This window comes from Hydra viridissima, unplaced genomic scaffold (genome assembly GCF_058129835.1).
Source record: "Hydra viridissima isolate aposymbiotic clone 2 unplaced genomic scaffold, HvirCarnegie_v1 scaffold_10, whole genome shotgun sequence".
Classification (NCBI taxonomy): Eukaryota; Metazoa; Cnidaria; class Hydrozoa; order Anthoathecata; family Hydridae; genus Hydra; species Hydra viridissima.
The window spans coordinates 5,364,233-5,382,855 of NW_028324309.1; the positions used below are offsets into that span (position 1 = coordinate 5,364,233).

The 18,623-nt window shown below is 27.6% G+C and overlaps 1 protein-coding gene across 2 annotated transcripts; it reads right to left on the reverse strand.

Moving 5' to 3' along the window:
• Positions 1–846: 846 nt before the first annotated feature.
• On the reverse strand, positions 847–18,583 carry LOC145192799 (katanin p80 WD40 repeat-containing subunit B1-like). Of its 2 annotated transcripts, XM_090099433.1 has the most exons (24): positions 18,439–18,583; positions 14,195–14,325; positions 13,757–13,874; positions 11,524–11,624; positions 10,569–10,610; positions 10,077–10,160; positions 9,866–9,981; positions 9,509–9,580; positions 9,352–9,412; positions 9,172–9,261; positions 6,745–6,798; positions 6,574–6,633; positions 5,455–5,507; positions 5,213–5,272; positions 4,405–4,499; positions 3,598–3,669; positions 3,406–3,428; positions 2,926–3,273; positions 2,675–2,738; positions 2,448–2,533; positions 2,104–2,180; positions 1,890–1,964; positions 1,691–1,810; positions 847–1,488 (listed from the first exon to the last, which is right to left on the reverse strand). In XM_090099433.1, exons 1-24 carry the CDS (start codon positions 18,467–18,469, stop codon positions 1,353–1,355), a joined length of 2,169 nt encoding a protein of 722 aa, XP_089955559.1. In that variant the 5' UTR covers positions 18,470–18,583; the 3' UTR covers positions 847–1,352. The 2 variants fall into 2 exon arrangements, with proteins under 2 accessions (XP_089955559.1, XP_089955560.1); XM_090099434.1 differs by lacking the exon at positions 5,213–5,272.
• Positions 18,584–18,623: the final 40 nt, after the last annotated feature.

Genomic DNA, 18,623 nt, shown 5'->3' on the forward strand with positions numbered 1-18,623 from the left:
ACAAAACAAACGATGGAACAAATTCTCGGATGCAGACCATCACTTTTTAAAATGCAAGGTGGATTCAAAAAAACAGGGAAATGAAACTCGAATTATTTTTCTAAAGAATCTGACCGAAACAACTTGATAAACAATATGTGAAATTGAAAATAATACACGTTTATTACGAAAAAGCAATATATTATTAATGACAGCGAGGAATATTCAGCGAAGACTTTTACAAAGAACACGTTCAAACAACGATCGTTTAACTGTCTTGCGCTGCTCACCAATAAAATTAACTCAAAAGTTCGTCCCTAAAATGCTGTCAATGCACATTCTATGTTAATCATTTATCGAATATATTAACAATTTCATGACAAAGAAAAACATCTTATCCACTTTTTATATCTCAAACATTTTTTCTATAACACTAAATGCTAAGAACACATTTCGACGACTTAATAGCTAACACTACTATCTTTAAAACTCGTTTTTTGAGATGTCCTCTGATATCCTCAAAAAAAGAGTTAAGTGAATAAGGCAGTTGCTGCTACTATTTTTGGGGAGAAAAAAAATTTAAAAAAATAAATAAATATGTCAAAAGCTTTAAATTATATAGAGCGTTACAACTATGTTAATATAGTTACATAGTGTTGTTTGACTTTAAGCCGTCGATTCTTATGTTATTATAACTTCTCACTATCACGCTTTTTAAAAATGAAAACCTCGCAATCACGTTTTAAAGAACAAAGACTTAATTATCATGTGCATTTTTCTTTTTAATTCAAATTTTAACGAAATCGAGCAAAATTCTTTAGTTGAGCAGGACACGAGCCTATCTTAATACGATAAAAAAAAAAAAGGTTTTGGTCGCATGGTTTTAAATTTTATTTGTTACAGATTTTGTAGATCAAAGTAATTTTAAAAAAACAACAAGCAAATACATAAAAGGACATTTCGATAATTTAATATATAATATGTCATTTCAAAATTTGACAAAAAATGCTTCTGAATAAAATGCTAAACTGAACTATCGCAATGGCTGCTGGGAAAAAGTAACGATAAATCCGAGCCGTGAAAAATGTAAATAAATCAGGTAAAAAAATCCAGAACTGTGTAAAAATACATTAGGATTGTCAGTTGAGCCGACGATGAAAAATCTTATTCGATAAATCCACTAAATCCAAAATTCTATATGGATTAGCAGTAGTCGAACCGTGCGATAGCACATTCCTTGGAGCTGTTTGTGCTCTTCGTGTACTACAACAATCGAGGGTTCAACCTCCGGTGTAGAACTATTTAAACGCAATGAACCAATGTGATTGCAACACCGCAGTTGTATTTCGCAAGCAACACCCAGTGTAGTAATATCACAAGTCAATGATACGCAACGCGATAGATAGTTCTCGACATATTACACCGATGCGACCCGATGTTGCTGTTCTTTCATTGACAACATTTTTAATGAGTTGTAGTTGTTTGTAACATTTATCGCACTTGTTGTACCTAATAGGAGTCAACTTTGAGGTAAATTATATCAATGTATATCAAGCCATCAAAAAATTAAAAAACGCAACTTACAACAAACAATCAGTTTAGAAAAATAAGCAAAAACTAAGTGAATAAAAATTATAAAAATTTACACGATAGTTCTTAGGGAGGTACATTCATAACATTAATAAGAAAATAAAATGCAACGAGATGTAACCTTTCTTCTCTTGAAAGATCAACACCCAATGCGCCCGGAGGAGTACTTAAGGTGCTCTTGATCAGCTGTGAAAAGTTGTTGAGTATAAGCTTAAGAGAAGAGCTCGCTGTCTGGATGTAGCTATAAAAATATCATCAGAGTTTTTCACGTTCATTTTTTCAGTTAAAATGCAATTTACAATTAAAATAAAAACAAGTACCATTCGTAATTGCTTGAGAATAACTTTCTTATTAAAGGTAGAACAACACCACACAAATCCAAATTCCAGAGAGCCCTAAAAAGAATTTTTTTTCATCAGCTGTCTCACGATTCTCATTTACAAGTAGGGTTCGGAAGGCACAAAAAAAAGACATTCACATGAAATTTAAACTTCTTTATTTGGGACGTCACTAAAACAAACAAAAAAAACATACTGCTTCAATGCAAGAACATTCATTAAATCAACAAATACTGATTGGTCAGACATATTTCCAGCAGTCTCTACTGCAGCCTAATGATAAAATAAAACATCATAATCATAATGATAATCACTAAAGTCATCATTTGAGAGAATAACAAAACTTTTATTGTTATCTTCAGGACTGCTCACCAGTTGATAACTTGAAAATTCAAGTTAACAACTGGTGAGTCAAAATTCAAAAAATCTTCAAGTTATTTGAAGTTTTCATATTTGAAAAAAATCTTCACTTTTGTTTCTGTTCAATAAAATGAACTTAACTAAACTATCTAGTTAAAAGAAGAATTTTATTAAAATGACCTTGATATCCCCATCTGTCCATAATCGACTGATGAGCATTAAGTTCTGCAACCTTGCTTGCAATATTTGGCATAATGAAGTATGACCTTTAAGAATATAAAGGAAAATGAATCAGGTTTTTTATGTAGAACATGCAACACCAACACAAAGTAGTAACCTGATTTTATTAGAGTTCAAAAAACAAACATGAATTTTTATAAAATGAGGATAAAATTCTGCAATCTCACTTCGCTCTAGTATGCTTAAAACATTATCTTCATCATTTTTCATCATTTTTGCACTTTCTTCAATCTTAAAATATAAAAAATATCTTCTATCATCTAATTAAAATTTTATATTAAACAACTTTTATCTACAAAACAATAGAAAATAATTCTAGAAAATAATTACTAATATTATTATAAATTAAGATTATTACAAATTAAACAAAGCCAGAGAGAAATATTTCACATATTTTTATAATAGTAGGGGAAAAAACCTGTGAAAAATGGTCCAAGTTCAATCCATCCATTTCTTTTACTAATGCAGGAGCTTGTTGAGGAACAGATTGCTTGCGCACAGGCTGGGAAACACGTGGTTGCTGTTGGTACTGGATAGGATAATCATTAGAAGGTTGCTGTGCGTAATAATTTTGGGGCTGAGCATTTGAAGAGCTTTGTTCTTTATTCGGAACAATGTAAGTCTGTTGGGATGATTCTATAATAGGTTGATGACGATTTATGGGCATGTAAGAAACAGGTTGTTTTGGAGGCACTTGTACTGGAGTAACAGAGGGAACTGATTGTTTATTTGCTGGTGGCAGCCTTTCAAAAGATTTAACTGAAGACTGAAATAACACAAATAGTAATTGGAACTTTTCAGACATTTGCATATTAAAGATTATCTTTCAAAACTGCAACTTTAAATCATTCAATTCCTAAAAAATCAATCACAAATAACTCCAGCAAGAGAAACTTACCTCAATTCTAGTTTCTATTTGCCCTAAAACAATTAAAAAGATAAAATACCAAAGTAAAAAATATTGTAAATGCATTGAAAGCAGTAAAAAAAAAAAAAAGGTTAATTATAGCAGAAGAATTTAACAATAGTTTTGGCAACATAAAAATACATCAAAATATAAAAAAAAAAACCATAATAAAAGAAATCAAACCTGAAGGTTGCTGATCCTCATTAGGTACAGCAAAAGGTTGAACATTTTTTCTATTAGGTTTTGGTGACCGACCTATCAAAGTTTTAACCATTTTAGTTTCATACAAGAAAAAAGCTTAGGGGAATAGTACACATTGAAATAGTACACAGCAAGACAAATAGAACTAAAATATTTGATTTACCTAAACGTTTTTGCCCTGGTTATTATGTTTTACCCTGGTTAAAAATGTTTTATTGAGAAATTTAATTTCTTGTTTAAATCTATGCATTTTCCTGTGAGTACCAGATTTTTGGTATCTTGAGTTGGTCAAAAAATAGACAATTTTAAGATTTAATAGCAGTATACCTATTTAATATACTGCTTAATAAAATCTCATTGTTTAGAAGACAGAAACAACAATTTACACAATTTGTAAATTGCTGGAAGTTATCCTGCTAACATGTCAAAAGTACACAGCAAGACACTATTTTTTTTGTATATATCTCAATGCATTAAATAAATCATGAAAGTTTCTATTTAAGTAAATGATTTTCAAAAACTATTCTTTACTATAGATGGTAGGGCTAAAAAGAATAGAATGAAAAGTGGAGAAAACAAGTCAGGGATCTAAGCAAGAAGTAGTTTGAAATGAACGAGACAAATGAAATTAAAGTGTACTACACTAATCTCCGCTACTGTGTGCTACGCTAATCTCCACTATAGCACATATAGAAATACAACAGGATTGAAACAAAATTTAAAGTTAAAAAGCAACCAAATATAAAAAATTGGATAGAGCTTTTTGACCTATTGTAAACACAAACTTACTGAGAGCACTTTGTGGATTGAAAACTGCTTCATAATTTATAGTTGGGTCATTAATTTTTTGTACAACAGAATCAGGGAGAACTTGTGAGTCTTTTCTAAAAAAAAAAAAAAAAAAGTAGAGAGGCAGAAGAGCTAAATATGTCATGAATCAAGCCTTTTTAAATCATTTAACATAGTCATCAGTACTTTTACTTTTAAATGGTTTTCAAACTGTGAACTTCGTTAAAAAAACACCTTTTTCTTTTTTTCCAAATTTGTATTACATATGCATTATGTAAGTAACTTCATGTAATATTTTACAACATGATAAACACAATATTTTGTAAACTACATAAAACATTATAAAATTATTTTAAGAAGTAAAAAGGAACTTCGATGTTTTATAAACCATATTGAATGAGTGAATAACAGAGAATGATCATTTTGAATATTTAACAATATCTCTCAATAACTCCAGTAAGAACAACAACAAAAAACAACTCTTGCAGTCTCAAATAAGTGACTTGAAATCTCAAAGTCATAATTTTCAAAGGTGAAATTTCATTTTCTAAACTAACCTCCCTCAATTTTAAATTATTAAAAATGAAAATATTTTTACATTTAAGTTAATTATACATTTAGATTATCTTTAATTACTATTGCAACTCTTGTTGCAGTTGGTTATACTTGTTAAAACTGTGAGATTAAACCAATGAATTAAATGACTAAGCAAAACATGAATGACTAAGTGAGACGTATATACTTTAAAGTTGTTTAAGATAAAAATAATCAACAAATTTTCTAAAAAATTGGGAAAATTGTGACTTACGATGGCTTTGGTTTTGTGGATGCAGTTTTGGGTCTTGTATTAAATGACTTTCTTTGAGGACTAGAATGCATGTTTAGTAAATTATAAAATAATAAAGAAATGTTAAGAATAATTATGAATTATAAAGTTTTTAATATTTTAGTGAATTTAATTTTTTTATCCATAAGAGTTTCTTTAGTTTTTCTGATCAAATTATCTATTTATCAATAAATCAAAAAAATCAAAGTGAAATACTAAAATACCTTTGTTTTTTATCTGGTACTGACTCCACATATTTTACTGATTCCTTTTCTTTCTAAATATAAATATATTTTCAGGAATTGACTCATACATTTATGTCTGCATATATATTATGTAGGTAAGCTTGTCCAAATGTGTGCAAAAAGGGGTGTGTACAAAAAAAAACACAGATGTAAACATATGCATATATATTGAAATTGCAGTTAAAAAAAAAACAACAGAACAATTTACAAGCAAAGTATAATTAGTTTAAGAATATAAACATAAAATTTGCCACTAAAATCCATAAATGAAATAAAATCTTTTTACCAACTAAAAATATTAGCAGTTGAATAATAAATGGCCATTGTAAAAACAGTTGACAGGTAAAACACCAGAATGAAATATTAACAATCAAAGGAGGCTTGTTAGACCTTTGTTTTAAAACAAATGCAGATTAGTCTGGAGGCTATTGATATCAAACAGACTCTGGTATTAATCACCATTAAATTTGCCCTTATTATGGCACTATTCTACTGTTTTTCTATTTTTTCTTTGCTTAATATTTTCTTTCATCCCTAAACAATTTGACATAAAATTTGGAACACACCACATAAAATTTGGAACACACCACTTAAATGGCATTCTAAAGTAAAACTTAAAAATAATGAAAAAGCTTTTCATAAACCAAGCAAATTGATTCCAAGATGAAAGTATGAAATAGATTTAACTATAAAATTTTTTGGTACATTTACCTTGTAGTGTAACTAAAGTGTAATGAAGTTTGCCAAAGAAAATACTTGTTAACATATCATCAAGGCCTGTAATTTTTTTAGATGGGTGTAATTAATCTACAGTAGTTTGTGAATTAGTATGTTCTATCATAATTAAAATGTTGTCATATTATATAAATTTTTAGTTGTAGATATGTAATTTGTGGTCTAAAAAAAGGCATAGAGCTCATAGACTAAAAGTTTAAAATATTTTTTTCGTATGTGTTTGTTAACTATTACTGATCAAGATATAAAAATTACTGATTACAAATTATTACAAAAATTACTGATATTATAAAATATTACAAAAATTACTGATCAAGTTATAAAATAAAGATTTAAAACAACACGAAAATTAAGGAAACTCACAAATTCAACCTTCTCAAAAGATGATTGATTGGCACTTCTAGATATAATATCCTCCAAATCCTAAATAATAAGGAAAACAAAATTAGTAAACTGGATGATTTTACCAACTCATTTTGGTTAATTTATTTTTTGTTTAAAAAACAAATATATGATTTAAAAAAAAATTCTAACCACCATATTTGCAACCCAAACAGACACATTTGTTGATTGAAAAGAAGCACCGATCTAAAAAAAGAATCTAAATGATAAAACAGACACATTTGTTGATTGAAAAGAAGCACAGATCTAAAAAAGAATTTAAACAATAAAAGGAAACAAGAATGAGACGTTCTGCTATGTAGTAAAGTTGATTGAACTTTTAACAGGTCTAATGGGGCAAACCTCATGATTTTGTTATCAAATCATCAAGTGCTTAACCATAGCTGTTAGAAGTTCCTGCTCTATGTTTTCAATCAAACCAACAAGAATACTAATATTTCCATTATTATCAATTATTATACCCATTTCTTCAAATAAGAATTCTTTGAAAGTTAAAGCCATGCGATCAAAGTTATACATAAGTTTTTGCATATGGTAGATTGTGTTGACAAGAAAAATTAAATGCTTAAATTCATTAAGATTTTAAAAGATAAATTTGTATCAAAGTTGTGTCAGATTAAACATAAAAGTAATATCTAAAACTGTGTTAAGAAAGAACACTTTTACTATTAGATCTTAAAATCACCCATAGATAAAATGCATATCATTGCTAAATACAAATGGATTTATTATTCAAAATAATTGTCATCAAAATCAATGACCTTCTACCATCAATCCTTAAAGAAATCAGTGCCTCTTTCTGGGAGCTGATTAAACATAAAAGTAATATCTAAAACTGTGTTAAGAAAGAACACTTTTACTATTAGATCTTAAAATCACCCATAGATAAAATGCATATCATTGCTAAATACAAATGGATTTATTATTCAAAATAATTGTCATCAAAATCAATGACCTTCTACCATCAATCCTTAAAGAAATCAGTGCCTCTTTCTGGGAGCTGAAAAATCTGTAAATCTTCTGTTTCAGATCATGTTCATTAAGAAATTCCTTCCTTCATTTTAGCTGGGTGCTGGGTGAGATTTTAAGAGAGATTCATGGACATATTGGTGCTGAGAACAGTGAACCTCAGCAGTATTCGTTTGTGTTCTTCTTATTGCCCATATTAAACTATTCCAAATCTGGCCCACAAACTACACAAGAGAAGCTTGGGTGGATGATATTCAGTTTGGGCAACATTTGCAATGGTTCATCTGAGTCCAGCTTTACACCATCAACAGCAAGTGTACACTTACTGTTGATTATCCCAAAGAATTTACTCATCTGAAGTGAGAATGCTGATAAAGGATCTTTCTTGTGCAGCAAGAGCAGCAATATGCAAGTAGTGGCTTACTGAAATTTGTTCCTCTCTGAAATTTAATGAGGAATTATCTGTCCAGATTTCTCACTATTTCTATCACAAGAAGACGGTTGACATTGGTGGTTTGGAAGAATATGAGTTTGCTTATTAACTTAAGTGGTCTGATGAGAAGCTACATTAGGCACATAGTTCATCATGTCATTAAACACAGGATAGTTAACAATGGCTCATTTTATAGACTTTGATCTCCAGCAGTGAACTTTGCAAAACAGTCATAACCAATGGATGTATTTATGGAGGCATCAGGGTATACTTCATTTATCCTTCAAATTAACTCATTTGCATTCTGTCCTTTATCAAACTGAAGAAGTAAGCAATAACAAAATGACAACATAAGCTTCATTATTTACTAACACTTTAATGTTTATAATTTCAAAGCAAAATACAAGACTTAATTGCAACTTTCATTTTTTTAAATATTTCTTTTGGCATCTTTGATGAACAGGAGATATTTAATAATTTATTTAAGATTTAGATACTCCAGGCATTATTAGTTTTAATATTTAGACATTGATATTTAAATCTAAATCAGATAGTTAAAAGATCTCTTCTATGTCTTCCTGACTTCCACAGAGGGCTAAAATTAGTGTGAACTTGCTGAACTGCTCAGGCTGGAAACAAAGTCTGCATTTTCCTCCCTTCAACTTTAGAAATGGTGTCAGATAATCAATGATAGCATAAACTTTCCATGTAAAGTTTAGACACTTTTCTATATTCATGATGGATTTTCCCCATCCCATTGCAATAATAATTTCTGGTATATTCATTATTTACTCTCTTATTATTATGCAGAACAAAGTTATCAAAATTGAAATAATCGTTTTCTAAAATCTTAAAACCCTGTTGAAACCCTGTAAAATCTTAATCGTAAGATTTTAACCATTTATCATTAAATAAAAAAAGATTACAACTTATTTCCAGAATTTTAAGTTTTTTGACTTAACCGATTTACTTAACAGTATTTATTTGCAAGCTACTTTTTTTTAACTTTTAATTTTTTAATTTAACATCGGTTTTAACAGAAAAAACAAACAAATTCTAATTTAATAAGATTTTTACTAGCCAGCAAGTACAATAGCAATATGTAAAAAAACTCTTTAGACACATGAAAAAGACAAAATATCAACAGTAACACTTACCAGTTGATTGCTAGAGAAAGCCATACCAGCAACCTTGCCCCATGCCAATGTTTGAGCATCATAGCAATAACATGGTTCCCAACCATATGCCTAAACAAAACAACATAAATGTTTTTTTTCTAAATAGTTTGAATTAAGAAGCAAAATTTTTAAATGAAACAAAATTTAAATGAACAGTACCCTAAGAGAATCTACTCCTCCACTGAAAAGGCACAAACCTTCTGGATGAAAACAAATTGTCCTAAATATTAAATAACAAAACAAAAGTTTAAACAAAATTACAACAAAAAGAGAAAAAAAAAAGAAAATTAATATTATATCTTCAGTAGCATTCAACCTAACAGCACTTGCTTCCACATCAGTAGATGAAACTAAACCAAATGTTTCTAAGTCCCAAAATTTCACAGTTCTAAAAAAAAAAAAACAAAAGCAGCTCAATTAACATGCAGTTTGACATAATGAATTTCAAAAGATAAAGAAAAATAATAGTTAGTACAAAAAATAAAAATAAAAAAAAATTATATTCATTATTAAATATGAACAGTGACTGACTAATGAAAAGAAAACTTTATTAATGTAAGCAAGATCAAGCTGCAATTTAAATTCATGGCGCAATAAATTATATTTATTGTTAATGTTAAAACATTAATTCTATTATCATTATCAAATTATAAGATAAAGTATATTTTTTAACCTATCAGATGATCCAGTAGCTACTAAGAATTCTCTTGGGTGGAATTCAACACAGTTTACAGGTCCAGTGTGCAGGATAAAATCAGCTAGTAGCTTACCAGCATTTAAATCCCACAGCTAAGAAACAAGGATAAATATTCATTTTAATCAAAACTAATAAATAAACTTTTAACATAAAATATTATAACAAAAAAATATTCTAATAAACTTACTTTCACCATTCCATCTTCACCAGCAGATATAACCCATCTACCATCAGGACTGAATTTCAAGTGATTAATCGCATTAGTATGGCCCTAGAAATAAACCAATCAACAACTGTAATGCCTATTTAAAAAGAAAACTAAATTTTTTAAAACCTTTAAAAAAAAAAAGATTCAATATAATTTATTAAAATGACATAATATTAAACATCACAGTGATATACAAAACTCACAATTTATATACAAAAGAAATGTTGGTAAATTTCTCAGTTTTACTTTGATAACAACTTTTTAGTTTTATTGAATTAAAACTTTCACAGGAGATTACTATTATTACAAGGAATATTTTATCCAAAAAAAAACCCTCCAAATTTTATACATTATCTAAAAAATTACTTAAAAAAGCAACAAAAAATGTAAACATGCAAATATTTGCAAAAGATTTGTATAACTACTATATCACTTTTTTTTTATAGAGATTTCCTGTTAAATTTTAGTTACCTTGTAACTGACAATACATCCTTTTCTACGCACATCCCACAACTATAAAGAATTACTTAAAATTTATTTCAAAAATTTAATTACAATGATAAATATATATAAGTATTTAGGATAAGTAATAAAAATTTCAATTTAAGATAAAAGATTTTGAAAACAGTATTTGATTATATTTTAATAATAATATTAATGATCCTTTTTTCAAGGATATGTGCAAAAGATTAGAAAAAAAATTATTAGTAACACATGATCACTTAAATTTTCTGCACATCACAAAAACAATTGCAGTGATAATTTGACTTAATGGCTCAATCTCTTCAATACAAGGTTCACTATGTTTTTACATTTTTAATACACTTGTTTGAAAATGTCCTTAAAACACAAAAAAAGAGCAGTTAAGAATTCCATTTAGAAAACCATTTCAATTGAAACAACTTTGATTGTGTCTGTGTAAAGTCAAAATTAGATATACGATCTATGAATTTTGAGTACAAAATTTAATGATTGTAGATTCAATTAAAGTAAAATAAACTTTAAACAATAAATAGCAATTTGATTTTAAACATAAAAAAGCAATTCAATATTAAACATTTTCAATTATTTTAAACCTTTATCCTTATCTTAATCCTTACCTTTAGGGTAACATAAACAGTCACATTAAAATAATACTTTAACATTTAAAGATTCTTTAGTTTCTAATTAAATAAAACAATTTGTTCACCATTTTTTTCCATTACATGTGTAGTTAAAATTAAATGTATTAAATATCTTGACAGGCAAAAATGTCACAGGGAAAAATGGCTCAATCTACATTATTTGTTTTTGTTTAACTTTTTAAAAAGTGAATTTGTAAATAAGGTTTTCATAAAATTACTCATCAGAAATACTAAGATTTTTCATCATAAAGTTTTCCAAAGAAAATTAAGAATAAAAAGTTGACTTATCACCATTAACTTACACGAACAGTTGTATCTAAAGATCCTGAAGCAACAAACTCGCCATACGGATGGAAATCCAAGCACTTGATATTTGCTTTATGTCCAGAGAGTGTGCGCACAACTATAACAGCAAAGATAAAATTGTTCTTAAAGCATTCAAACTGGAAATGTCAATTAGAGTTGAAAAATTGCAGTTCTAGAGGGTAATAATACAAAAAATTAATAGTAAGGCTGCATTGACAAGATTAAATTAACAGCTGTTTGCTTCAAAAAAAAAAAAAAAAAAAAAAAAAATCCAATTTAAGGAATTATTTTCAACATGACCTTTATTAACATATATCAATTTTTTTGACATGACCTTACTAATATAAAATATTAATTTTTTCAACATCATCTTATTTATAAACATTATCAACTTTTTCAGCATTATCAACTTTTTCAGCATAACCTTATTAATATATGACATAAATTTTTTTTGACATGACCTTATAAAAGCTTATTTAAGCTATATTTAAACAAAGATTTTATATTTTTATTATTTCAGACCATTAAATAAAGTGAGCAATAAGCTAAGAGAGGAGAAAAATAAGTTTTATTTGGACAAAAAAAACCTGACAAAAAATGACGAAAAAAAAAAGACCTGACAGAAAATGTTCATGGTGGTTCATTTTAAGTAAGAGAAAATTATGCAAATTAATTTAATGTGAAGATAACTGGAAATGCTAAAAATGAATCTGCTCATAAAAGAGCCCCTGGAAATGGTTAGATGATGAAAGTAATAATCAAAAAGAACATTTGACTTTTAAATTCATATTCAACCCATAAATATGGAGTTTCTATAGATTGACATAACTTTCAATATATCAGTGCACTTAAATTTTCAAGTGATCCCAAGCGTCTTGAAAATTCAAGTGCGCCCAGCTACATGTATCTAAAATGTTTATAATATTGTATATCTCAATCAACATGGGGCAACATTGATGTATTTAAAAAATATATATATTTAAAATATGACTTTTATCTTCTATTATTATTATCTTTATCTATCAAATAAGGGAGTAACATTCTTTCAAAGTTAATGACTTTTTTTAGTTTTCAGATGAAAATTGTTTAAATTTTATGAATAATTTATTTTAACCTTGCAAGTATATAAATGAATACAAAATAATTAATCCTAATAAGGAACCTTCAAATATTCCTGTATATTAAATAAACAAATAATTCTGACAAAACAAGTCAATTCTTGGATAATCTGTTTTGTTATATTATAATTTTTTTTTGGATTGAATTATGATATTTTATTCAAAAATCAACTGATGATAGCTCTGATTATTTGATTTCCTTGCTTTCTGAGGGAGAAGAGGGGATAAGGTTTCATTTGAGTTTTAAATAACGGAGGAACATTACATGAGAACAATTATTAGGTTGACTAATAAGGGATTGTATTTTTTTTCTTATTAATAAACACTAGCAAAAATCTTAATTTTAATATTCATACAAAACAAAGAATTTATTCAATAACAGATTGTCCATTTTAATTGATGGTTTTTTGCCATCTTTCAGGCACACAACTATTTGCTCATAGAGTTTAATATCCTAAACAGCAAAAAACTTTTCCAAGTTTTTATTTACTTGTTAATAGTTTTTTTCGAAGTGTCTTCGTAGAGCGCAATGCTCTCTATACAGCCAAAAGCTGGTCAGAGCGCAATATTGTACACACATGCGCAATTATTTTATTATAACAGTGCGATTTATATTTCACAATAAAGCTGGTTAGATAGGCGGTTAGGGTTAGGGATAGGGATAGGGATAGGGATAGGGATAATGATAGGGATAGGGTTAACATCAACAAGATTTTAAAAAAATTAATTAAGCGCATGCGTACAAAGTATTGCGCTCCGAGTAATATATGGCTGCATAGAGCACATTGCGCTTCAAGTAGCAACGGCCTAATTTTTTACCATTCAAATAATTTTACAAGGACCATAGTAAAAGGCACTAGATTAGGTGAATATGGTGGATGTGGTGATAAATCTCATCTAAGGTGTATCACCATATCCAAAAAGGTTGATGTCTTAAATAGACAGCCCAATGATTTGTAATTAAATTTACAAAAAACAGAAATGCTTAAGCATTCTGAGTGTAAAATCAATAATTGGTACAAATCAAGGTATTTGCTTGCATAGTAAGAACAGTTTGTAGAAGATGAGGGATGTTACTTGTAGAAATTCATTCTATCAAATTTCTACTTACTTTTTGCAGCTTCCAAATCCCAAATTTTAAGGGATCCTGATTGAGATCCAGCACAAACAAGCTCTTCAGAATTGTTAAACTGAACGCATTCAACTGTAGAAGTATGGCCAGATAAACTCTGGAAAAAAGAAAGATTAAAAAGCAGATTTTTCAATAAAATTCAAAATAATTTAGAACTTTTTATGTAACTATTTTATTCCATTGACATATTCTTTTTCTTTTGATTTTTTAAGAAAATTAGATTGAATATTAAAGTTAATAACTGTTTATAATTTTTTTTTTTTTTTTTTTAAGAAAATTAGATTGACTATTAAAGTTAATAACTGTTTATAATTTTTTTTTTTTTTTGTGGTAATACACATTGTTTTGCTACCTTTTTTTTTTGGTTTTTATTTTTCAGGCTAAAAAAAAATAATAAAACTAAGCAACTTAACTCACAAGTATAACATTAGGTTTTCCAACAGCCCACATGTTAACTTTTTTGTCTTCACCGCCAGTAACCATAACACGCCCTGATGCTGGTCCCATTGCCAAACATGTCACATTTGCACTGTGAGCAACAAACTCCTCTAAAATAACATTCATCAAAGTTAAAAATCAACTAAAGTTTACTATATTGCATAATTAAAAACTTGAGAAATTTCTCACAAATTTTAATTACAACAGATTAAACTGTAATTATCCTCAACATCATAGGTTGACATTCTATTTGAAAAATTTTTTTAATCCAGAGTAATTCTCTTTACTTGGAGCAATATCTCTTAAAAATTGTGGTATTAGTCCTTTCTACCCCCCTCAAACCCCCCAAAAAATAAAATAAAAATTTCAAAATAAATAATTCTTAAACAGCTAGAGAAACATAAAAGTATTGTAATAACTTTTAGAAAGCTTTTCTGTTTTTGTTTTTTTTTCAAAATTAATCAATATAAAACTTTTGGTATTCAAATATAATAGAGCATTAATAGAGCAAATATAACAGAGCGCATTTGGTCCATTTATTGACAAATTAAAGTTTATTTATTAAAGTAATTAAATTAACTTTGCAGTTGCTTTAATCTTCATCAAAACAACACATTTTAAACTGTTAACTATCAGAAAGAATTTTATTTTTTTCAAAAGATGCATGATCAACAAATATTACAAGAATCTAATCAGGTATATTATTAAAGCAAAAATTTGACTTTGTTCAATACAAATATTTGTGTAAACTTTACTTCATACTTTTATTTGCATTAATAAGATGGTTATGAAAACTAAAAAGGATCTTCATTTTCTTGAGTTTGTCACTCAAGAAAATGAAGAGTATAGAAGGTAAAATCCCATACGCTCCCTGGCTTTTAGCCTTTTTAATTTTTTTTTACATATTAAATTATTTGATTTTCCTTTAATGATTTTATTTGTGGAACATACTTCATCTGCATACCTCCCTATAAAAAAGCATTGAATGAGAGCATATGTCTAAAAATGAAGCCTTTATAACCTGAAAATAAAATACAGCATAGAAGCAGGCTACAATTTCATTTATAGCATGCTTTTAAATATGATTTAGGAAAATTTAAAGATTTAATTGCATCCTCCTCCTCGAACATATGCCCAATTAAAATTTACTAGATTAGAGATATCAAACTCATCAATAAATTCTTCAACTTCATTCTCCCTGAGTTCAAATATAGCTTTACCATCCAGTTTACCATACTAATAAAGTAAATTCACTTAGTGACAAGGGTTAATACCTGAAAATACTTTCAATAACTTTACTGTTTTTGTTGGTCCCATCGAATTTCATTGTAACTTTTTATATGAAACATTTAATACAAATTGAGAAGTGTCTCAGCTGTAAAGAAATGTCTTATCAAGAATGAGTTGTCAGTCATGGTATGGTTAGTAACATTATTTTGAATTGCCAATGGATTTTAGGTTATTACTTGTGTACCACACATCATTTTAATGGAAAATAATATTTATTTTTAAACATAATATTTTTTTTAAATCTTAAAACATACTTTGCTTGTAAAAGAAACTCAAAAATTTTATTTTGTCATTATTGGTCAAATAGACAATAAAGTATTAAAAATGAGCTTTTGAAGCTTAAATTATCATTTTTAAGTTAGATGAAACTGATAAAGATTTTTTTATTTCTTTTATGTTTGCCCCAAGAATGGGGGGCCTTTGTACTCTGAGTTTAAACATTTTTCCAAACTATATCTCTAGCTGGTATAATGTAAGTATATACTTTCTCAATCAAACACACATTGTTATGAGATAACAATTCAGCTAAACATTTGTTTAGCTTGATTGTATAAACTTAACATTGCTAAATATCAAATTTAATCAAAAAACTTATTTACCAACTCTTATTTTGACAACTTGCTTGAACAAAAAAACCACTTATATTAAGCAATAGTAGTACTATTTGGCTAAACAGCTAATTTTTCAAATAAATGAGTTTTTCTGTATTGTCCCAAAGTATCTTCTTGGCATAATAAATACCAATCAGGATTATAAATCTCATTTTAAAGCATTAATATTAAAATATTGTTATTTGCTGTTTAGCAAATTAATTTTTAGCTATAGCTGTACAAAACTTATAGTTAAAATGAACACAAATCAGTTCTAGTTTTAAACCATCATGTTATCTTATGGGTTTAAATCGTGCATTATTGCAGGCTAAATTATAAAACTAATGCCATATGCCAGCATCTAGGCTCTTACACTTTTTGCAGTGTGAACACAAGCTCCAAAATGCTGGCAATGCCATCAATTGTTTTCATCAATGAGCAATTCAGAAGAATAGCCAATTCAAGTGTTTTGATGAATGTATATTGATTTATATGTCCAGCTTAAATATTGGTCAACTCAACACTACCAAATGAAAAACATCATCTAAGTAGCTTTTAGTAAAAAAAAGCTTTTTTAATTTTAAATCTATAATAGGAAAAAAAGCATCATTTAAAAATAATGCATAGGACCTATTTTTACAGTGTTTTCCAGCATTTTTTTCCTTTTCCATTTGTCAATACTACAGACAAAAAATTATATATATAGCTGAATTTTAAGAGCTATTGGGTGCTAAAAACATATTTGGTATCAGTTTTTCATTATCAACTGCAGTTCTATCACAATATGATCTATATGAATTATATTTAAAAATTGGCCAAATAGACTATAAAAAATTAGATAAACTTAGCTGATAACGTATTTTTGTTTTATTGCAGATTTTATTTAACATAACACACAATGTTTTTTAATCACAAAAACCCCACATATATAACAAAAACTGATAAAATTTTTAAATAACCTTTTAGCCATACTTAGAGCACATAGACAAAATACTCAAAAGTGAGGCTTTGTGAACTGAAAGTTAACAAAGGGAGCAAAACATTAAAGAGCAGTACTGAAATTTACATTGCAAACCACCATTGCAAACCTAATTTTGTTTACATTTATTTTATGTTTTAGGAAATTGAAATGCACAGATACTAGATAAAATAAATTTCTCACATTTATTACAGAAAATTCCCTCTTTTAACTTCAAAAAATTTAGATTATTGCTTATTGTAGTTTAATGCTTAATTGAATACAGTGTAAAATAAAAATAAAACAGTGTATGTGAATTTTCTTGTTGTTTTGGTATGAAATTTTATTACTGCATTAATTGACTGTGTTAGTGTTACTCACTGAATTGGCATGAAAACTTATTGGAAATGTTTTTTCTAACACTATAATGACTAAACACCCACATTGTCATAACACTATCAAATACTTGACTGTATAATTGATATTTATTTAAAATATTATAGGAGCATTATAACACTGACACCTAAGGAAATTAAACTTTACTATAAAAGTTTTTAAAGTGATTTTGATAAAATTGTTCATGAGGTTGTGGTTTTCTTTAACTATTTAATTACAGTATAAATTTTATTGTTGCATCCTTATATTAAAAAGTCAGACAATTTTTTTTGACAAGTTCTTTGATTGTACTACTCAAGACCAGAAATCAAAAATACAGTTAGTATATTGTAGCAGAATGATAGATTTTTCTTTGAACTATTTATAAAATCTATTTTATTTTGAGATTTTATTTACCCAGCATTTACTGTTTATAGCACTGATTATAATTATTTTATTTAGCTCTGTCTAAAAATAAAAGAGATGTTTAAATGGTAACTTTATAATTTTATCAGTAGAGCTTTACAAATTTTGTTGTTGCTTATTTTAATAGCCATTGCAAGTTTTATATTACCACATAACCTTTTCTTGAATCTTATAACCAGTCAAAAAATTTTCAGTACAATTGTTGTGCAGTCCAAATAATAACCCCAATTATACAAAAAACAAGTTAACATTTTGGCATTTTCATTATCCACAACAGGTTAAACAAACAACGTTGCTTAAAACCAATTGCAACCCTCAAAAAATAACAGTGCTACATTAGGATGGCAAGTTGATAAAAGATTTAGAAATAGCATAATCACAAAACTTAGCAGCCATATTGTAAAAAATGCTAGATTAGGCAAAATATCTTTTGAAGAAGATAGTGACTAAAAAGTTAAAATGTAAATATGTGTGCAAGATATAAAACATTCCATGACAATTCTTAAGACTTAACTTAATATTTATTATTTATGCATAGTAATAGTTGAAAGTAAAATTTTTAACAAAAACTATAAAATACTTACGAAGCTTCCATGACTTTTTTTGATTTGACATTTTTTTATTTGAATGTGTCCATTATCTGTGTCAAAACCTCAATTTTGTACACATGGTAAGTATACTATAAGAAGCGCTATATATTCATAAGTACTAATATGCATTAAATTTATATATTATACATATATTGAATTGCATAAATATAAAAAACAAC